This window comes from Capra hircus, chromosome 19 (genome assembly GCF_001704415.2).
Source record: "Capra hircus breed San Clemente chromosome 19, ASM170441v1, whole genome shotgun sequence".
Classification (NCBI taxonomy): Eukaryota; Metazoa; Chordata; class Mammalia; order Artiodactyla; family Bovidae; genus Capra; species Capra hircus.
Window position 1 is genome coordinate 14,553,648 of NC_030826.1, and position 22,808 is coordinate 14,576,455.

At 50.8% G+C, this 22,808-nt stretch overlaps 1 protein-coding gene across 1 annotated transcript in view; it reads right to left on the reverse strand.

Annotated features, from left to right (window-relative positions):
* The window catches only part of UNC45B (unc-45 myosin chaperone B), a 30,722-nt gene continuing 8,188 nt past the window's right edge, over positions 275-22,808 (reverse strand). Inside the window, exons 6-20 of the mRNA XM_005693206.3 lie at positions 22,420-22,587; positions 21,437-21,605; positions 19,453-19,623; positions 16,867-17,038; positions 13,662-13,962; positions 12,318-12,412; positions 12,024-12,165; positions 11,168-11,308; positions 9,434-9,561; positions 8,302-8,368; positions 7,370-7,483; positions 6,931-7,046; positions 5,810-5,927; positions 2,708-2,863; positions 275-1,192 (exon numbers count right to left, since the gene is read on the reverse strand). Of these exons, the coding sequence (XP_005693263.2) occupies positions 932-1,192; positions 2,708-2,863; positions 5,810-5,927; positions 6,931-7,046; positions 7,370-7,483; positions 8,302-8,368; positions 9,434-9,561; positions 11,168-11,308; positions 12,024-12,165; positions 12,318-12,412; positions 13,662-13,962; positions 16,867-17,038; positions 19,453-19,623; positions 21,437-21,605; positions 22,420-22,587 (2,319 nt within the window). The 3' untranslated portion in view covers positions 275-931. The remainder of the gene's footprint in view (positions 1,193-2,707; positions 2,864-5,809; positions 5,928-6,930; positions 7,047-7,369; positions 7,484-8,301; positions 8,369-9,433; positions 9,562-11,167; positions 11,309-12,023; positions 12,166-12,317; positions 12,413-13,661; positions 13,963-16,866; positions 17,039-19,452; positions 19,624-21,436; positions 21,606-22,419; positions 22,588-22,808) is intronic.

A 22,808-nucleotide genomic window follows, 5' to 3' on the forward strand; every position in this document is an offset into this window, starting at 1 on the left:
AAAAAAAAACAAACAAAAACTATGGAAATCTGGAGCTTTCCAAAACTATGGCGCTTCTGGGGACTATCTCACCACATGGAAAGAGCTTGCCAGAAATTAAGCCCAACCCAGAGGAAATAAAAACCAAGATGTCGGGGGTGAGAGCCAGAAAAACACCCTCACACAGAAAAAAAAGAATATGGATGACAATGTTTGAACACTAGTTCTAACAATGTCAATTATTTCCCTGTATTGACAAAATATATGAACAAATGGATCTTTTTTTCACCTGAAGTACTTTGAGTTCATCTTATTTATATTCATCACATCCATCTTGCTTAGAAGATTTCCCCAAGCAAACTGCAAAAGTCACGTCAGACTATTGAACATCAGCTGTATTTCCATCATAGTTAAGTGAAAGGAATGCACACGGGTGTGGGACGGGCGCTGCTGCTGAAACATGCAGTTACAGGCAGCCCTATTCAAACAGCAGGAGAGACAGGGTATAAAAACCAGAAAGACCAGCACCCAGGCACACCAGCACTAACCTTTACAGTCACACTACTTCACACATTCATAGTAGGACCTGTCAGCTCCTACTCCACCGCACAATCCAGTTCCAAAAGGTAAAGAACTCCAGTCCATTATCCCGGCCTTTGGAATGGGTACAGAAAGAATTATCCAACCTGCCTTCCTAATCACAGATGAAAATTATTCTAGGAATTTCTGGAACTTGACAGATGTTAAGGAGCAAGAGAGCTAATGAAATATGCAAACTTTCCTAGAACAAAAGGGAAGATGTACAACTCAGGGAACAATCCACAGTCTTTCTTTTACATGGACACCTCATCGTGGCTGCAGTGATCCCTAATGGAACTGATACCCCAAGAGTTCTCAGCTCAGAACTCTGCACAGTTACAGGAGCAGCCCCAGTCTCCCCCTGGCCCCCTGTCTAAGACACTGGTTTAATGAAGCCATAATCCATGCATTTGACGAGACATTCCCGAGCTGTCTGCACCACCGCTGCCCGCTTCTCGTCTGGCTCTTGCTTGCCCACCACAGTCAGGATCTCCAGCAGCTCACTCTCCACCAGCTTCTTGGCCAACTCAGCATCAGCCGCCAGCAGGTTGTAGGCAATGACCAGGCCCCGGTGTTGAACTGACAGCCGGTCATGCAAGCAAAGCCGCTGTAGAATCTCCAACCACTGAGTTGTCTGGAGGCGGGGAGGAGGATAGAGACAGATTGGAGGAATCAGTGGAGGGGACAGAGAAAGGAGATTCTGGACAAGATAAACAAAGGCATTGGCCAAGCCCAGATTCTGAACTCTGAAAGGGCAAGTGCATATCTGATTATCTCTATGGTCTCAGCGTATGCCCAGCTGAGCCTCTTGGAACTAGCTGGATGATGTCCATCTCCTTACCAGGGCAGGAGCTGGAGAATTAAAAGAGACGCGAAATTATCCAGTCCTTTTCATTTTGTAAGTGGAGGGATTGAGGTTCAGGGGCAGGAAGTAACTTAGCTACAGTCACACATCTGGAAATAGTACAGAATAAACATCCACCCATCCACTTAATTTTTAAGCATCATGAGAAGCAGAGGGACGGGCCTGCTGCATGCCTAAGCGGAATGGGGATGGAGGGTGTGCAGAAAGGAGGATTCTAACTCTGGGCACATGCACAACGGCTGCTTCTGCCAACCCATGTGCCCTGAGAAACGCTGCTTTAGCGCAGCAGCCTGTGGTCCCCAGGCTGGAAGCACCCCACCTCTGACCTACTCAGTCAGAATTATCCTGGGGAAAGTTTTTTAACTAGCCCTCCCGATGACTCTTACACACCTTACAGTTTTGAGAAACCTGCCTTATGGAAAAGGCTGAAGGCCAGGGACCAAGCAGGATGAGCTATATCCAGGAAAGAGACCCTCTCCCTATGCCAGGACAGTATAAGCCTCCATGGAACTTAGAAAACACACACACACATACATAGCCCCACCTTGAGCTGGCTATCTAAAAGAGCTTGCCTTTTATTCTTTTTTTTAATATATATTTTTTAAATTAGAGGATAATTACTTAATAATATTGGGATGTTTTTTGACACACAGCAACATGAATTGGTCATAGGCATTCATATGTCCCTTCCCTGTTGAATCCTCCTCCCAACTCCTCCCCTATCCCACCCCTCTAGATTGTCACAGAGCACCGAAGAGCCTGCCTTTAAAGCAGACTTGCTTTAATACATTTGAATTGAGATGTTTACATTTTTTCACCATCAGTTTTTCACAAACTTCAGTTTGGTGAAATAAGGAAAGTTTCATTTTGTACCCCTATGTTTGCAACTATGTCCGTATCACTCTCATTACACCTGCAGAAATGGCCACAGTCCCACAAAGGGTCTGGCCACCATGTGCTCTTAAGAGAATCTAAGAGCCTCTTTGCCAAACTGTGAGCTCCTATGGTACCCCATCCTCATCTCCGCTGCTCTTGAGGAGCTTATGGACTCCACGGCAGTAGTTAGTGCTGTTATTATTGTTATTATTCTTGCATAATGAGTGATGAGCACCACCAAAGTGAGTTCGCACATTTAGGGTGTCCAGATAAGGAGTGTAGAGGTTGCAGCATGAACAGCCCCCTCTTGCGTTGGCAGGAACAGACACCCCGGGGCTGGCCTCCCCCGCAGAGGATCACGCAGGGCAGTGTGGTCTGGGGCTGGGGGTCCCCAGGGCCTGCTCTCACCACTTCAGTCATCTTGAAGCACAGTTTCTTATGCGATGCTGTCAGCATGGCCAGGGCCCCCGCAGCCGCGTTCTGCAGCTTGTCGTCATCCTCGCCACAGAGCAGCACCACCAGCTTCAGCCGGTCGTTGCCATCGGCCAGGAACCTCTCCTGTACCTATGGGAGGCAGGTACGCGGCTCAGAGAAAAAAGCCCCCACCTGCCCAGCCCGGGGAGGGGAAGACGCATCTGGAGCCGTGTTCTCTGACTCAAGATCACTCAGAGCTTTGCTTTGAGCAAAGCACTCATTGACACCTCCTCCAGGAAGTCTTTGACTAGCTAGATGAAAAGACTGCAGACTCCTCCAGTTTAAACGTTATAGAGAATAAGGAATTCCTTACATAGCATTCGCTGTCACCTCTGTTTGCATTCAGCTCTCCACCCTTGGGGAAAGGGCAGGTACAGACTCCTGAAGGGTGGATGTTGCCTGTAGAGCCCCATCTCTTCCCTTTGGAGAAAACTGGAATGTTTCTCCCACAACAGATGGGCCTTCATGTCTGCCATAAAATGCCTTTGCGGTCCCTGAAGGCACAGAGGCTTGGCAAGAGCATCTCTGGGTAGTTGGGTAGTTTGCATGGTAGTCAAGAGCTGCTGTACCATTTACCAGGTCGGGGATGAGGCTTCCCAAGGTGCCCAGAGCCAGGAGAAGAGCCTCCTACCCCTCTGCTTTGCAGTAAAACCTGGTTGGTTAAGTTTAAGGGCATTTTTGCTGGGCGGCGTGTCCTAGAAGTGAAATGCTAAAAGAAGTCAAAGGTCACAGCTGCTCAGGTTATAAACCTCTACCTGCACGAAGTTGGAGCAGTGGTCCTCAGAGGTAAGAGTGCAGTGATGCTTAGCACAGTCCCCTCACAGGGACAGGTGGGACAGGGAAGCAGCTGCCCCAGAAGAACTGCGTGCCCACCTCTTGCACTAACTGTGGCCAGGACCTTGCTCTCATCACAGGACGTGAAGGGAAGTGATGTGTCACTGCTAGGCCACCGCGGCAGAGTGCTAGGGAGTCTCTCATGGGCTGTCTGCCCATCCCCATCTGAGTGGAGACCACTCCCAAGGGGCAGCGGGGGAGACAGTCCTTTCTTGGATGAGGGCAGGTGACGATCGAACAAACCTGCACCCCCAAGTCACTGCTTGGAAGCAAGCCACCTGACCCCAACGTGAGCAAGAAATGATGTGAAATGAATCAAGATTGCCGGGAGAAATATCAATAACCTCAGATATGCAGATGACACCACCCTTATGGCAGAAAGTGAAGAAGAACTGAAGAGCCTCTTGATGAAAGTGAAAGAGGAGAGTGAAAAGGTGGCTTAAAGCTCAACATTCAGAAAACGAAGATGATGGCATCTGGTGCCATCACTGCATGGCAAATAGATGGGGAAACAGTGGAAAGAGACTTTTATTTTCTTGGGCTCCAAAATCACTGCAGATGGTGACCGCAGCCATGAAATTAAAAGACGGTTGCTCCTTGGAAGAAAATCTATGACCAACCTAGACAGCATATTAAAAAGCAGAGACATTACTTTGCCCACAAAGGTCCGTCTATGGTTTCTTATAGTCAAAGCTGTTTTTTTCCAGTAGTCATGTATGGATGTGAGAGTTGGACTATGAAGAAAGCTGAGTGCTGAAGAATTGATGCATTTGAACTGTGGTGTTGGAGAAGACTCTTGAGAGTCCCTTGGACTGCAAGGAGATCCAACCAGTCCATCCTAAAGGAGATCAGTCCTGAATATTCATTGGAAGGACAGATATTAAAGCTGAAACTCCAATACTTTGGCGACCTGACGTGAAGAACTGACTCACTGGAAAAGACCCTGATGCTGGGAAAGAAGGCAGGAAGAGAAGGGGACGACAGAGGATGAGATGGTTGGATGGCATCACCAACTCGATGGATATGAGCTTGAGTAAGCCTTGGGAGTTGGGAATGGACAGGGAGGCCTGGCATGCTGCAGTCCGTGGGGTCGCAAAGAGTTGGACATGACCGAACGGCTGAGCTGAACTGAACAGAGAAATGAACGTCCATCCTGTTGGGACCAGCATTCATTTGGTTGTTTGTTGTGACAGCTGGTCCTCCCTGGGGGAAAGCTGCTCCCCTCCCATCACTCTCCCCTCTGCTGTTTTTGGACATACTCTCTTCTCCCATGCGGCTGCCAGGCCTCCAATCCAGCCTCAGACCAGCTCCCTGGTGGACCACAATAGCTTTCTTTTGACTTTAAAAGGTTTTCATGGATCAAGTTTTCCTCCTTTAACAGTGAGAACGTCTAGGACTTGAATTAAGAATTGAGGGGCGGGACTTCCCTGGCGGTCCAGTGGCTAAGACTCTGCACTTCCAATGCAGGGGGCGTGGGTTCAAGCCCTGTTTGGGGAACTAAGGTCCCACATGCCATGGGACACAGTCAAAAAAGTTAAAAAAAATTAAGGGGGAACACAGTGGGTCTCACACTTGGACCCAGGAGGGCCACTTGGCCAGGGTGTCACATTCACAAAGGGCCTCAGATTTCAACCCTGTTGTTACCTCTAATGAGGTTCAACCTACCAGCACAGCAGTGCTCTGCCAGGATGGAAAAGAAGAGACATTCGTTCATCATGTGGTGATGATTTCTCCTAGTACTGGACTGTGAAGCCATTGATGTGTTCTGAATTCATTGTATTTTTACAAATTCTATAATTAATCTGTGACAAACGGCATTATAATGCATTGCAGTTTCTATGGAAACAGCAATCTGTCATTAAATGTTACCATTTAACATAATCCAAAATTCCTTGCAACTTGTTGCATTTCTTCATTTTTTTATATGTGTGCCACTTCAACAGCTGCAAATGGTCTAACCTCTCTTGACTTCCAAGAGACCCTGGCCTCGTCTTTTGCTATGAGACTATTTAGTAAATAACTTGGGGAAATGGGAATCCCCCCGCCCCCAGCCCTGCCCAAGCTTTGGGATCCAAGCTTCAGCTAGGGATAACATCACTTTGCATATTTTCCTTCGTCTCCTTTGGGGCTCCTCGGGGAGGAGAGCTGTCATCTAGGCCCCGCTTTCCACGCTTTGGTCACGTGCATCCTGAGCCCCCTCACCTCCTTGTTCACCACCATGTTGCACATACACTCAGTGGCCGCCTGCCGTAGCTGGTCATGGTTCTCAAACATGTAGTTCTCAATGTCCGGCAAGGCCTTCTCCTTAAAGATCTTCTTCCTAAGGTGTGAGGGGTGGAGGAAGAGAGCCTGCTGAGTCCTCTGTAAAGACCAGTTGGGGTTTTAGCCATCCTCAGCCAGCACCGTTTAGATAGTGGTGATCCCACCCCTGGGCTTCCCTGGTGGTTCAGTGGCGAATAATCTGCCTGCCTGCGTAGGAGACGCAGGTTCGATCCCTGGATTGGGAAGAGCCCCTGGAGAAGGAAATGGCAAGCCACTCCAGTATTCTTGCCTAGGAAATCTCATGAACAGAGGTGCCTGGCAGGTTATAGTCCACGGGGTCTCAGAAGAGTTGGACACGACTTGGTGACTGATACAATACCAACAATCCCACCCCCAGGAGGGGTCCCCAGTGACACAGCACAGCATCCTGGCCATAGCATTGGGATCCCAAATGAACATGTCACCTAGCTGGTGATCCTCCTATATTATCGCTGGAGAGTATATTTCTCTCTCCTGCTGGAGATAAAACCATGATGTGAGGTCTGGAGTAACCCTCATGTGATCATGAGAAAGGGGAAAAGTCTGTCTGAGAATTAAGACAATACAGACAGCAGAGGGGGAGAGAAGTAGATTCTGGGACAGCTTTGTAACCCCTGCATCAAGCTGCCCGAGTCTGGATTATCCTAGAGGAGACATTATGACTCCCAATATCCTGAATCATTAAATTCCCATTATGCTGAGACCACCTGGAGTTGAGTTTTCTGCCACTTAAAAATTTCAGCCCAATTCCACCTCCTCCTTGCTTCCAAGGAGGAATACACTTTATCCCACCCTTCATCCACCTGATCTCTTTTACTACTTCAGAAGGACGTCTTTCCAGTCGCCTTTGGCTTTGCACCTTCAACTGCTGTTTTTCCAAGCGCTAACTCACATCCTTCCCACCACCATTTCTACCCACGGCCTTCCAGCTCATCCTCGTAGGCGCGCGCACAGTTCCTGGGACATTTCCGACACTTGAGGCGACACCGCTCTCCACCCGTCCCCTCCACGCCCCCACTCACCGGAGCTTGTCACTCCGCCCAGACAGGTTGGTGAGGCCTAGGAGAGCCTCATAGTTCTGGAGGCCATCCCTCTGTGTGTTCAGGAGACTCACGAGTGGCCGCACCACCTCGTACACCTACGCGGAAGGGGTCGAGACGCCCTCAGATGGAGCCCATCTCCACCAGTCATTTTCAGGTGCCCGGCTCTAGAATTTCCCATGCACTTGCCCACCCATTGCCTGATTCCACCTCCACAATGATCCTGAGGGGTGGGGTTATTTCCTTTACTTTGCAGCCTTGTTTGTCAGAGCCAGGGCTGGAATCCATGCCCCTCCAACTCTTCACCCTCTTTGTGATGGCACCATGCCCCCTCCCAAGCCAGGGGGAGGTGATAAGGAGAAAGGTCCCTGGGAGCAGACTCCTCCCATCACCTCCCTGCCCCTCACCCCCGGCCACCCACCCGCTCCCCGGGGAAGGCGATGTCTGGGTTGGAGACCGCGGCGATCTTCGCTAGGGCGTGGGCTGCCTTCACTTTGCCCACATCTGTGCCCTCCAAAGCCAGGGGAATCAGGGCCTGCAAGGAAAGGGCAGAAGCACTCCTCGGTCACATATACAGAAGCCTCTCTCCCCAGCCTCTCTGTCCAGCCACTGTCTGTTCCATCAGAAGTTCAAGAAGACTCAGCAACAGATTCAACTCCTGAGCATCACAGAAAACAGTTAAATTCTTAATCATCGCTTCACTCCCCCTGGTCCCCAGCACACATGGAGGTCTCTGCAGGCACTCTCCCCAACCCACATACATTCATTTGGCTTTTGGAAAAATCAAGATGCTGATGTTTTCCTTTCTGCCTAAGTCAAAGCTAAGCATAAGAGCAGCCATTCACTGAGCACCTCCCATGAGCCAACACTTTTAAGTGTATTTTCTCTAATCCTGTGACATTCTACAATATGACTGTAGGATGTTTTCCCTTGTTTTACAGAGAGGAAACTATGACTCAGAGAGATAAGTAATTTGCCCAAAGTTGTGCAGTTAAAAAGGGACAAGCAAGGACTCAATGACAAGCCTCCCACACCAAAGCCCATGGTCTCTATGTGCACTGTTTGCTTCCACTAGCAAGGAGGATAAATGGGATTCCACGGTAAATCCCATGACACATCACAGACTCAGGCACAGACAAGACAGGTTCCCGAATAACCGTATCCCAAGAGGTCGGGCGGGGACAGGGGGTGCATTATTCTTGGGCCAGGCAAAGATTATGCGCACACACATAGACACAGATTACACACATGCACAGACACACACACACACAGATACATACACAAACACGTGAGAGAGCTCCTCCCCACTGGAGCACTTTCTTGGATGGCAAGAACCTTATCCCTCTCAATTACCTTACCACCACCTTGAGCCACAATGGTGCCTCGGTCCTTTGGGTTGTCACACAGTGCCAGGAATACCCTGGAGGGCAAGGATACAGGACGTGCAGGACGTGAGCACGCCCTTCCCAGGCATCAGCAGGCCAACCAGTGAGACCCAGTGAAACTCTGGGAAGCATTCCCACTGTGCACCTGCCCCAGAACTAACCTTGGGAAGATACTGCCATGGACCTGAGTGGCTGGGGAGGAAGAGAGGCCAAAGGCAGCTGCAAAAAGTGGCCCCATCCCTGCTTAGGGAGATACCAAATGGCTCACTAGGCTTGCCTGGTGGCTCAGATGGTAAAGAGTCTGCCTGCAATGCAGGAGACCCAGGTTCAATCCCAGGGAAGATCCCCTGGAAAATGAAATGGCAACCCACTCCAGTATAATTACCAGGAAAATCCCATGGATAAAGGAACCCTTCAAGCTACAGTCCATCACCCAGGAAAAATTCTTCCGCCTGGAGGGAGCCCGGAACTCCATGATCTGGCCCTTGCCTTCCTCTCTGGTCTTATCTAGCACCACCCTCCCCTGTGCACTCCGTGCTCCAGACACATTCCTGGAGAACTGTGACCTCATTCATTCCTTCTCCCTCTATCCTCAGGGTCTTTGCATATGCTGTTCCCTCCGCCTGGAACCCTTCCCTCCGCTGCATGTGAGCAGCTTCTTTCTTTCCTCCAGGGTTCCCTTGAGTTGTCACATCTTCCAGGAGGCCTTCCTGGCTGCCCACCTACATACCCTCCCCTCTAGCCAGTGGGCTGCCACTGCTTGTCTCTGTTTATCCCCATCATGGCACCCGCCGCGTTGTAGCTGTAAACCTGTCTGCCTCCCCATCAGGCTGTACGGAAACTGTGCCTTTCCCCTCTGGCATGTCAGGGTCTGGGAACCAGGTCACCAGAAAGGACAGTGACCTCCTTCCTCCCAGTGCAAACTTGCACCCGGGAAGGCCCACCCTGACACGTCACTCTTCCGTGTGGATCCCCTTCAGCCTCCTCTCCAGGCCCCAGTGGCTCCCTCTCTCCCTTACTCCCCCAGCCATCGCTATGTCCCCACCCAGCCTCCTGCCTGCAGGCCCTCAGACCCCAGCTCCGGGCCACCGCAGCCACACCTGGCCAGCAACTCTTTGGTCTGGTCGGTGAGGATGGCATTGTCAGCTTTCACCATGCAGACCAGCGCCGAGGTGACGCCGGCCTTCAGAAGCCGCTTCACTCGCATGTCCACGAAGTCCTTCTTGTCCTGGGGAGATGAAAAGGTGGCAAGGAGATCAATCCTGGAATAAGGAAGATCATCCCAAACCGTAGATGACCTGTGTGTTCCTTTTCTTGCAAAAGGCTGGCTTTTCATTAGGCTATGCGTGGGGGCAGAGTGAGAGGGGAGAGAGCAGATAAAACCTACAAAACAATGGATTGGATTTTGCCAGAAACCCAGAGTCAGCCTCAGGGTTGAATAGTAAATGGCAAACCACTCCAGTACTCTTGCCTGGAAAGAGGATCCTGGCAGGCTACAGTCCATGAGGTCGCAAAGAGTCGGACTGAGCGACTTCAGTTTTCACAGATAATCCTCAGAGTGTCTGAGAAGAGGCTGCTGACAGCTGTGGACCATCTCTGGTAGCCACATTTGAACTCCACAGAGGCAGAACATGCTAGCTATATGCCCTTGCCTGCGTGAAATCCTATGCAGCTTTGAAAAATTATTCAGGGACTTCCCTAGTGGTCCAGTGCCTGAGTTCGCCTGCCAGTGCAGGGGGCGTGAGTTCAATCCCTGGTCCAGGAAGATCCCATATGCTGAAAGGCAGCTAAACCCCTGAGCCACAACTACCAAAGCCCATTGGCCTAGAGCCTGAGCTTTGTAACAAGAGAAGCCACCGCAGTGAGAAATCTGTGCACCACGGTGAAGAGTAGCCCCCGCTCGACACAACTAGAGAAAGCCTCGCACAGCAACAAAGACCCAGTGCAGCCAAAAATAAATATTAATTAATAAAAATTATTCAGTGGGACTTCTAGTGGTTAAGACTCCAAGCTTCCACTGCAGGGGGGTTTGGGTTCTATCCCTGCTGAGGAAACTGAGATCCTGCATGCCTAAAGACCTGAAGTATTTCCCCCAAACTGGATACAAGATGATAGATACATTCTGATTATAACTTTTTTTTTTTTTAAAGCACACAGGATAAAAGCCTCTGGTAGTTAATGCAACACACCAAAATCCAGACATCCCAGAAAATAAAATGAATAAAATAAAATAAAATAAAATGAATGTTGAAAACATGAACTATAATGAACTGTCTTGTGTCCGTGAAATCAACCACATACATTGCAAAAATTCATCGTGGCTTTCTTTGGTTTCCCAGACTATAAATTGTTGATTCCCCCTCCACCTCAGTGGAACATTTAAACTAAGAAAACACACAAGTGCCACCTAGTGGGGGAAATTGACCATGCTCCTCTTCAATTTATCTGCATGCGTGCGTGCGTGCTGTTACTTCCGTCTGTGTCTGACTCTTTGCAACCCTTTGGGCTGTAACCCGCCAGGCTCCTCTGTCCATGGAATTCTCCAGGCAAGAATACTGGAGTGGGTTGTCATCTCATTCTCCAGGGGATCTTTAAAACCCGGGGATCAAACCCGGGTCTCCTATATTGCAGGTTCTTAACCATCCGAGCCACCAAGCCTGCACTTTATCTGCATCATCTGCCAAATCCTCCCAGACACACACACACACACGCACACACACGCGTACACACATGCACACACACACACACCACCCAAATATCGCTAACTTTCCGTCCCACCTCTCTGGTGGTCCGGTGGACAGCCTCCTCCCCCTCTCGGCCGTCCTCATCCCCACCTTGGGGTGCTCCTCGGGCACATGCTGCTTGGAGAACTTGGCCAGCTGCACCAGCTCAGGGATGACCTCCTTGACATCGTAGCTGTTGGTGCAGTTCACCAGGGTGGTGGCCACTGAGTACAGGATGGTCTTGTCGGGGGTCTGGAGACAGAGGTGGTGGATGGTGGTGGTGGCGGGGGGTCGAGACAGGAAGAAAGGAAACCTGAGAACAAACCACTGCTTCCCAGAGGCTCCCTCGCAGGCAGGCTGCTTTGGGAGGAGCGTGGCTGGTGAGGCCCCAAGGCAGAGGAACTGGCTCTGCTCGCATGAATTTCTCCTGCGCGCCTCAACAGCACCCAGAGCATGCATGGACATCCTCTGAGTGTTCCCATTGCTTTGTGCTCCTTTCAAAAGCCCAGTGGGATGGGGTGGGACCTGGACAGCCTCTGATGGAAATGCCCTCCCACACTTCTGCCTTTTGTGGTGAGAAAGAGCCATTGGTGGGGTACACGGGGTCCAGTGGTGGTCCAACAGAGGAAGAAAGGCATCTGGGAGGGACTGGGAAAGAGGGAAGGGGCCAAAAAAAGACCTCTTGGTCCCTGAAGACCTCACTCCTGAAAGGGGTTCCAGGGAAAAAAGACTACCGTCATCTTACTCACCCTCCCACTGCCTGGAAGGCATGAGGAGCTGTGAGTCCATTTCATGGTCAGGAAAGATGAGGACCAGACAGAGGGAAATGACCAACCCAGGTTTACATGATGAGAAGGGGGTGGAGTCGGGATGAGGAATGGAGGACGTCCAATTTCCCAGGCTCAGCAGACAGCCCGTGGGCCTGAATCCAGCAGATCCCGGGGCCAGAGGTCAGGGCCACACTTGCCTTGGCCAGCTCGAACATGGCCTGCAGGGCAGGGATGTCCTGAACAAAGTCGTCCTTCACGTCTGCGTCCAGCGTGAGGTAGGCCAGGCCCTCCACTGCCCATTTCCGGGTCCGGGTGTCTATGGATGCATTGCACAGCCACCTGGGGGAAGGGAAGCACTGGGGAAGGGTCCCGAGGCTCGGGCAAGAGCGAAAAGATCCAGGGGAGTAGGCAGGTGGGTGGTCTTTCAGGATCTGGCGTCCACTAGGGCACATCCCTGAGAGGAGATGGTGGGCTTGGGGGAAAACCCTTACTTGCGACACTGCTTGGCCAGCTTTTCTGTCGAGCCTTCAGCAAACTGCCTGAGAGCGTAATCTGTGCCGCCCGCCGAGCCGAGTTTACAGAGTCCCTGGGGAGGAGGAGAGGATTGTAGGATTAAAGACACCAGGCTTGGGGACCAGGCCCTGCTCAGACACGTCCCTGAGGCTGGAATACTTTGCCCCCTTGCTTTGCCTGGATCAACCTCTCTGCATTCTACAGAACTCTGGTCAGGTGGCACCTCTCCCAGGATGCCTTCCCTGAGGCTTCCAGGTTAGGGTGAATGCCCACAAAGCTGGAAGCTTTTACTCTACCCCTTGCCCCCTGCTCACTATTTTGTCCCCATAGGTGCTTCGTGTCATGTCGTTTTGAAAAATCAGCTAGGATGATACTAGTGTTAGTCGCTCAGTCGTATCCGACTCTTTCCAACCCCATGAACTGTACCCACCAGGCTCCTCTGTCCATGGAATTCTCCAGGCAAGAATACTAGAGTGTGTAGCCATTCCCTACTCCAGGAGATATTCCTGACCTAGGGATTGAACCTGGGTCTCCTGCCTTGCAGGCAGATTCTTTACCACCTGAACCACTAGGGAAGCCCAAATATTAACACAACTGAAACCTCAGTGATAAAACTTATGGCACAAAACCTGGTCATGAAATCACTTTGGTGGGGGGAAGATTCAGATGTGCAGATTTTACCCAGGAAGAACTGGACTCTTGCTGGGGAAAACAAAAGTCTGTCTTCCATAAGAGAAAACTCATAATGGTAGAAGCTAAAATCAGTTTTTTTAAAAAACTGATATAAACCAAAAAAGAAAAACAGATCAATGACTCAAATCTTCACTGTAATTGTTGACAAGAAAAAGGTCAATGAAAGTGATTTCTATATAATGAAAATGGGAAAAAATGCAATAGGTTTAACTGTGCTATATAGAAACCAAGTACGGAAACTGAGTTTTTGGAGTCTGCACTGAAAGTACTTGCTGGACAAAGGCTCATCAGTGTTTGAGTCATTCAATGGCGTCGAGCAGGGACTTGTTGGTGATCCAATGGTTAAGACTCTGCTCCCAATGCAGGGGGCATTTGATCATTGTTGGGGGAACTAAGATCCTGCATACCCCATGGTAAAAAAAAAAAAATTAAGGAGACAGTCATTATACAGCATGGTTTCCCATCCTGAATCCACATTCTCACAGTCTTCTGCTTACCACCCTGCTCTGCAGAGGCCTGTGGGTGGGTCTGGGTGCCTACAGCTTGGTTTCCTCAAAGACAGGGGCCACATCCCATTCATTCTGGCATCCCTGGTACCTGGTGCAGGGTCTGGGACCCAGCCCACTCACCACCAGTGCGCGGATCTTGATCTTCTCGTTTTTGGTGGTCTTGTAGATCTCTTTGAGCAGTGACACACCGTTGGTGATGATGAAGGTGGCGCGGCTGAGCTTGGTGGAGGCGTGGATGAGGGCCTCCACGGCCACCAGCTGGTCCGTCTCACGCTCCGAGCCGCACAGCGCCACCATCATCTCCATCACACCTTTTAGTCCCAGCAGCTGATTGCCCAGGTCAAAGGGGCCCTGCAGGATCCCCGACACCGTCTGGATGGCAATCACGTTCTTGTCCATGTCCTGGGGGTCAAACGTGCCCCTAAAATGGAAGGCAAGTGTGGTCAGGGGAGTGGGAGATTCGGGGGCAGGCAGATTTGGTTGTGCATCCTAGATCCACAACTCATATGCTGTGTGGCCTAAGGCAAGTCACTGAACCTCTCTGAGCCTCAGCTCTTGATCTGGACACTGAGGATAGCACTACTGCTCCTCAGAGTTATGATGAGGCTAGATGACAAAACGGATGTGCCAGGCATTGTGTTCCTCAAGAATCCCACCCAGATGAGGACTGACACTAGGACGTTTGTTAGGGAGAGAGCTCGGGATCAACACCTGTTGGGAAAGGGAAGAAATCAGGACTGGATGGAAGGAGGTGCTGGACTGCGATGCAGTCATGACGAAGCTTCAGCTTGCAAAGAGTTCCAGAGCTGAGAAACCATTCAAAGTTGTTCCAGGTTGGAGAGAGGGACAAACCACTGGGTGCTGGCTGCCCTGGGAAGGTGAATAGCTGTCCTTAGCTGAATCAAGTCCCCAAAGAGAGGTGACAGGTGAGAGCTGTCAGCCAAGAGGCTTCCCAGAAGCTGGGATGTCTGGTGGGACAGGACAGCAGCCAGGGCTACCAGGGTGGCTGGCACACCACCTGCCTCCCCGATGCGGCTGAATCATGACGCTGCCTGGCCCAGCCGCTCCCCTGTCTGGTCCTAGACTTTCTCCCGTTGAGTTAGGGGGAGGAGTTGGACTAGAAGAGCTGGAAGGTTCTGTGTTGCTTTCAAAATCCACTATCATCTACTCTACAGGAAGACCTCTGTCTGGGGACACCCGACCCTTCCGAGATCTGCCCAGGTTTGTTCGTTGTGGGGGATCAGGGCAGACGTACACGGTGTAAAAGCAGAGGGGTATAAGTGAAAGGAGAGCATGGCGCAGGAGTCAGAGACCTGGGCTCCGGTCCCACCTCTGCCTCTGGCTGGGCGAGTGGCTGAGTCCTTCTGGGGGAGAGGGGCAGGCTTTGGGAGCTCCGAGAGCCCCTCCAGCCCAGAGAGTCCATGCCCTGTGCTTCATCTTCCTGCTCGGTGCTGGGACACCCAGAGCCCTTCCTGGTTGTGGCCTCTGTGCCCCAACTAGCGCTGGTGCTCTCGAGCCTGAGAGCCGCACTACTGAGGAGCCCCACAAGGAGGAGCCCAGGCTTCACAGCCAGAGAGCAGCCCCCGCCTGCCGGAACTAGAGAAAGCCCGCACGCAGCACCGAAGACCCGGCGAAGCCATGAACAAATAATTTAAAAAAGTAATAAGCAGTTGAGGTCTGCCTTTTAAACCAATGCCAGCTGGCATCTGAACTTCCACCCAGCCCCTGGCCCCTGACAAAGCACCCCCAGGGGGTGGGAGGTGGCAGCCTCAGGCTCCACTTGTTGAAGGTGGTGACCCCCCCCCCCCCCCCCCCCCCGACTCAGTGTCAGGTGACCACAGAGGCAGCATTCACAGGCAAACCGCCATCCAAACTTAACTGGCTGGGAGATAGTTAGTGGAACTCAGCTCGGGCCTTCATGAAAGACTCAAGTTAGCTGCAAACACTGAAGCTGAGATAGAAAAAGACCACTGAGAAGCCCTGAGGAGCATTAAAAGTGACTCAAAGTCGGGATCAGGAGAAACTATGGGATTGAGCCAACTGCGCTGGGCCCCGGATCCAGGAAGCTGAGAACGATTTTTACATTTTAAAGTAGTTTTGTTTATTTTTTTTTTTCATTGTGTTAGAGACCTACATGTTTCATAAAACCTAAATGCACTCTCTGGCCCTTTACAGGAAAAGTCTGTCAACCCTTGGAATAGAGAAAGGAAAGCAGAGTGAAGGGAGAGTTCCCACCCTCCCAAGACTCCCCTACTGCTTTTAAAACATGCAGCTTCCTGAGCCACAACCCAGACTACTGAGTCCCAGAAATCTGAACAGTTTCCAAGTTTGAGGATTATTGGAGTAAAGGAAAAGAGAAGCCAGCTACCATAAGCAGAGATCCGCACGGGGAGGAACCGTGGCTTCCACCCAAGAGCGAGCACCAATGTGCCAGCCACTTTAATGCAACGTCTTGGAAGGTCTCCCAGCCCCGGTCCAGCCTTCGGATGACAGCAGTCCAGGACAACATGTGGCTAATGCGTAAGCCCCAAAGCCAGAACCCCCCAGCCGAACCTCTGCCAAATTGCTGTCCTGTTGTGAGATAATAAATTACATTTCTTGTTTTACACTGCTAAATTTGACGGATACAGAGCCTGACTGAAATGGAGCAGGACCTATGGTCCTTCCCCACCACGTCTTCAACCTGCCTTTGGTCTGTGGAAAGACTTTAGCCGAACAACAGATTTAATCAGAGAAGTGGGAAAATGCAGTCACAAAGGAAAACAGTCAAATGAAACCAAATAATAATAGTTTAGTCATTAAACTAAGTCGAGGGTTTAGTTTCTCCTCAAGGGTCACAGATAATATTCTGAGCCATATCCTGTGAGCTGTCTTAAAGATACTGAAACTCTCGCCAGGTGGAAGAGGTCAATTACGTGATGACTGGACTGTGGCCGTGATAAATGCTGCCACGGTTCTGAGAACTGGCCTCAAAGAAATGGGAACAAACTGACCCTAAAGACTAACTGGACTGAGCAAGATGATGCTGGTCAGACCACTGATGACAAGTTTCCAGGTGACTGCCAGAGCTGACTGTGCCGTTTCTGTGTGTAGCACCCCTCCTTCCATCTCTAAAAATTCTTGCCCACTGATTGTCAGCAGGGTGGTGGTGGGGCGGGAGGGGAGCTCAGCCTTTGGACAGGAGTCCACCCTCCCCTCCACCCCCAGGTTGCCGGCCTCTGAAGTAAAGCAAGCTTTCCTTCCCACCAGCCTTGCCTCTTTATTGGCTTTCGAAAGGCCAACAGCCAGACCCCCACTTGGTTACACGACCCTCCGGGAGACTCACGTGATGTACTCCTCGCAGATCTTGCGGAAGTGGTCGCGCTCGGGGTCACAGCGCAGGTCGTCATAGAGCTTGTTGATGAGGATCGAGGCCAGCATGCGGGTGTTGTCAGTCAGGGGCAGGCAGGACGGCAGATCTGGGACCTGCCCCACCACCTTCAGGATCTTCCTTAGGCCTGAAGGACAGATAGCAGCAGGTATAAGATGCCGGCCAGGCCCCGTCCTCACAAACACCCCTCCTCGCCCAGCTCTCTGCAGCCCGCCTTCTGGCAGCTCGCGGCTCATCCAGTGTGAAGGGCACTTGGATGCAGCCTAGAGACCCAGGCTCTGCACCGCCTCTGCCCCTACCTGAGCCATTCGCCTCCCATCAGGGGCCTCATTTTCACATCTACACAGCCAAGACTAGTTGAGCGCAGAGGACTCTACATGGCATCACCGACTCGATGGACAAGAGCTTGAGCAGGCTCCGGGAGGTGGTGATGGACAGGGAGGCCTGGCATGCTGCAGTCCATGGGGTCGCAAACAGTCGGACAGCGCCTGAGCGGCTGAACTGACTGACCAGCGCTAACGTTATAATCCTCCTCAAATACTGTTTTATATTCTCTTTTCCCCAGGCTTCAGTTTCTTTTTTTGTAAAATGGGAACGATACTACCTACCTCATAGAGTTTGAGGGTTCACCAAGGTGATGTGCGGAAACATTGGCCGAGTGCTAATCTAGACACATCAGGACACTAAATATTTGTTAATTATTTAGCAAATAGGATATTTACCATCATGGTTATTATCCCTTCTCCTGCTGAAGAATCTTCAAAGGCTTCCTATTACCCACCAGGCTAATCCAGCCATTGCATATTTGCCAAATAAAAGAATGAACGAATAAACGAGGTGTTAGCTACCAAAATAAAGGACAACCCTGATGTCAAAAAGCTCACAATGCAATAGAGAAGACAGACGTATAAACATTACAATAAGGTAATCTCACTGTGTGCCAAGAGCTTTCTACACGCTATCTCACTTAATCCTAACATTGACCCTACTGGTGAGCAGAAATTAATATTGCCATTTTTCAGAGCAGAAAACCAAGACATGGAGAAGTCAAGTAACCTGCTCAAGACCACAACGCTGGCAAGTGACATAGCGGGGACCCTCTCTGATTTAAAAGACCACGATGTTAACTGTGAGGCTCCACTGCCTCGGGGACGATAGCTTGATTTCAGAGCCAGGTTGTAGTGGTGGCTAGGAGCTGATCAGACCTAGGGTGGCACAGGTCAAGTGGGAGGGGGGCATTCTAGGTAAACACTGGGCGGCATGATACCCTGGCCCGGGGCAGGGGCAGCGAACGTGCCTGGCAGTAAACTTTGTGCTCTGTATTTAAGCACACACACACAGAAGCACTGGCAAGACGGCCTGATGAACCAACTCCACCTCCCAGCCTGGCTCTCCAAAGCCTTCAGCAAATGCAGCTGCTCCACGTCCCCAGCCTCACCTGCTAGCTTTCCCTTCAGTCGGCCCTCATCTTGAGCATCTCATTTCTCTTCTGTTAGAACACCCTGGACCTCCCCTTTGTCCGTGTCTGCCCCTCCCTGAACCCAGAAACTCACTTCAGTCTTGACATCCTGGTGACTCCCCTACCCAAGTCCCCCAGCCCAATTTTCACAACAAACAACTTCCGCATTGCAGCTTTTCACCAGATACCTAGATATTTTAAAGTCTACACTATTTTTAACCTAAATGCTATTCATTTCGGTGCCTAGAATAACAGATACTGCTCCTCACCCACTCTATCCCATAAACTGTGTTGCTGGGCCTAGATCCTAGTGCAGAGAGAAGCATATTGTCAATGCCCAGCCTTTGTGATATGTGCAGAGAAGACCATAGCTGGGATGGGGAGGGAGGGGAGTGTTGAGTGGAGGAGGCTTAAGCACTAGAGTAATATGTTCAAGTCTAAGCACATGAACTTTGCTGAGATCTGTGAAAACCAAACGAGAGAAGTGCTGTATCAAAACAGAATAAAGGTCAAGGTGATAAAAGCTGGCTTGAACATTTTAGAAAAGGTATGGTCTAAATGTCATGATACTTCTGGGAGAATTTATCACAGCAGATCATAAAGCCATAAGTATGATTCCTGAACAACTGAAAGTGATTTAGGATGTCTCCGGGGTGATGCCCTGGAGCTGACGAATTTAATAGATGTTTTCTGGAGCACTCTTACTGATCTTTGTATAAAGTACATGGATGCCATTTCACCCTTCTGGAAGGCCTACATTTTGCCAGCATGAGACTTCAGAAATGTTACTCCCATCGGTGGAGTTTGGTTTGTTTTTTTGGTGCTTGCCGCAGGAAACTCCGCCCAGATGTTTTTGACCGCGTTCTGTGTGCGTTTAGGCTCTGAATTCAGAGCCAGGACCTACGCCTTCACCAGCCCACTGGTGGATCCTAACATGCTAATGTCTTTTCCTGGCTTTTCAGTTGGGAATGAAGACCTCTCTCAGACAAGAGCCACACTCCTTCCACCTTCTGCTTGTTGCCTGGTTCCCCGGTGCCCACTGGAAAGGCTGGCATGAGCCCCAGACCCTCCCACCTCCTCACCATTATCAACCACGTAGATGGTGCGGGAGTTGTCGTGAATGGCGAGGTCCTTCCTGGGGACGTTCTTATTGAGCAGGTTCAGGGCCTGATCCCTACCCTGGCCAGACACCTTCTTACTGACCAGCATGTCGAGCAGGTGGTTGGTGATCTGCTTCAGGTCCTTCTTGGAGTCTGAGGAAGGAGAGTTCAGGGGTGAATGGAGAGGACTAGGGCGTCTGAGGTGTATAGGACCAGGGATGGCTGGGGCTTCTGGAAGGACTCTGGAAATATCGAATCCATTGCTTCCCAGATCCTGGAATTTCCCGGGAGAGTATCCTGTATCATTCCAAAGAAGGGAGGGAGGATTCTAGACAACACCCCCAAAGGTGATCAGAAAGGGGGTGGCAGAGGATGAGATGGTTCAATGGCATCACCAACTCAATGGACATGAATTCGAGCGAATTCCAGGAGATGCTGAAGGACAGGGAAGCTGGCAGACTGCAGTCCATGGGGTCACAAAGGGTCGGACATGACTTAGTGACTGAATAACAATATCCAAGTTGAATTCCAGCTTCATTAAATAGATATTTATATGAATGGATAGGAAAAACAAAAGACTGGAAAGGGACTTCCCAGGTGGTACAGTGGATAGGAATTGGCCTGCCAATGCAGCGGACACAGGCTCGACCAGACATCTTACTGGGCAGGTCTGGGAAGATCCCACATGCTGAGAGCACCTAAGCCCGTGCACCACAATTACTGAGCCCCGGTCTAGAGCCCGCGGCTCCTAAAGCCTATGTGCCTAGAGGCTGTGCAACAAGGGAAGGCACTGCCCCGCAGCGAAGAGCAGCCCCCACGCACCACCGAACGCCCATGCACAGCAGTGGAGATCCAGCGCACCCAAAAATAAAATTAGGGAGCTAAGTAATGTGAAAAATGTGTTTTTAAAAACAGAAAAAAGACTGGAAAGTTTCACATGGCAGTGACGATAGTAGTTACCTGGAGGGATGTTTACAGGTCACTGGGGTTTGTTTTTTTTTTCATTTTACATATTTCTAAAATTTTCCAAGTTTCTCCAATAAGCCTCTGTTACTTTTAAAAATAATTTTGTTTGTTTTTGGCTGGGCTAGGTGTTCGTTGCTGCATGAGCTTTTCTCTAGTTGGGGTGGATGGGGCCACTCTATAGTTGCCAGGTGCAGGCTTTGCTTTGCTGCGGCTTCTCTCGTTGCAGAGCACAGCCTCTAGGGTGTAGAGGCTTCAGCTGACGCAGCTCCCAGGCTCTAGAGCACAGCCTCAATAGTTGCTCCGAGGCGCGTGGGATCGTCCTGGATCAGGGATCAAACCCACGTCTCCTGTACTGGCAGGTGGGATCTTCCCCACTGAACCACCGGTTACTTTTAAAAACTTTTTCAAGTTGCAAAACTGAAATTCCCATTAAACAACTCATTTCCTCCTCCCCCCATCTCTGGCAACTATCATGCAACTTTCTGTTTCTACGAGTTTGACTGCTTTAGAAAACACAGGGAATTGCTTGGTGGTCCAGTGGGTAGGACTCTATGCTTCCACTGCAGGGGGAACAGGTCTGATCCCTAGTCAGGAAACTAAGGTCTGCAGCTGAAAGAAAAACGAAGAAAAGAAACCTCCTATATGTGGCATATACAGTATCTGTGTTTTTGTGACTGGGTTATTCACTTAACATAAGGTCCTCAAGTTTCATCCATGTTGTAGCTTGTGTCAGAATTTCCTGCCTTTTTAAGGCTCAACAATATTCCATTGTAGAGACACACACCACCTTTTATTTCTCCATCCATAGAGGGGCACTTGAGTTGCTTCCACGTTTTAGCTCTCGTAAATGTGACTGTGCCTCTGTGACTTTTACAGTAAAAAAAATAAATGGAAAAATATAACCGGGCCACTTCCACATACACGAATGTTCAGTCTGAGGTAGTAACTGGCACTTCTTTGCCCCCAGTCCCTCGAACCAAAGCTGAAAACCGTCTCCTACCCAGAACCAGGGCCTCTTCCTTCCCCCGATGCTCCTGTTTGTCCTCGCCAGACAGAGCGTCGATGATGGCCTGCAGCAGGTTGCAGACGGCCAGAGACATCTCCTCGCTCTCCACCGCCATGAGGCTGCAGATTCGGTCTATGCGGACTGCGTGGAGGATCGCTGTGGCCTAGACGCCCCCAGCGGGAAGCACATGGTCAGTTGACTGCCCCTCCCTTCCAGCTGCCGTGCAGGTTAGGGAGCGGGAGAGGGCCGCCCCATGCAGTCGGGACAGAAGCCCAGGCAGCTGGTATCTTACAGGGCCTGAGGCCCCAGCAAGCCCCGGACTCAAGCCATGCCCCTTTCCAGAGGGATAGAGCTGGGCCCTCCAGTACCGTGGCCTCTGGCCCCAGGGGAGGCACTGAACGTGCGTAACGCAGCAAGTTCACACTGAGATGGGCTGTGCGTGTACAACACACACTGGGTTTTGAAGATTTAGTATGAAAAGCCATGAACGGTCACAGCCATTGCATTCAGCTCTTCCTCAGAAACCACTTTCAATAAACTCATCTTTGTTTAAGTGTGAAAGCGTTAGTCACTCAGTCGTGTCCGACCCTGTGACCCCATGGACTGTAGCCGGCCAGGCCCCTCTGTCTGTGGAATTCTCCAGGCAAGAATACTGGGGTGGGTAGCCATTCCGTTTTCCAGGGGATCTTCCCAATTCAGGGATCGAACCTGGCTGCCTGCATTGCAGGCGGATTCCTTACCATCTGAGCCACCAGGGAAGCCCTTATTCTTTGTTCAGTCAGACCCATTTTCAGCTCTAAGAAACAAACCAGAGGATCAGTCTCCGCTGAATCTGGGACCATACAACCGAGGTTGGGGGGGCCGCTTTAGACGTCGTATCAGGGTCTATCCACGCCATGCCCTGCCCTGCCCACAGGTCAACGCCCCGTCCTCAGGCTGGCAGCCCTTTGCTCCATGAGCCCCGCCCCTGCCCTCACCCTTGCTCGGTGGCTACTGCACATGCCCGACAAGGTCCGCACGGCAGCCAGCATCAGCTCAGGCCTCTTCGTGTCCAAAAGCTGCATCAGCAGGGCCATGCCGTTGTTCTGGAAGATCCTTTCGGCCCCCGCTTCCTCACGGCTGAGGACAATGAGGTTGTTGGCGGCCTGAAGGTGCAAAGGAAACAACAAAGGTCAGGAGGGAAGTCTGGCTACTGAGGCCTTGACCATGAGCCAAGTGCAGGGGCTGGGGCAAGGACCGGGTCTTCAAAACTTCTTTATATTCTTTTACCCTATAACCCTGCTCCTGGGAATGTAGCCCAAGAGCATAATTCAGAACAAGCAACAAAGTAACTTGCAATAAAGACCAGCTGGATGAAAATATATTG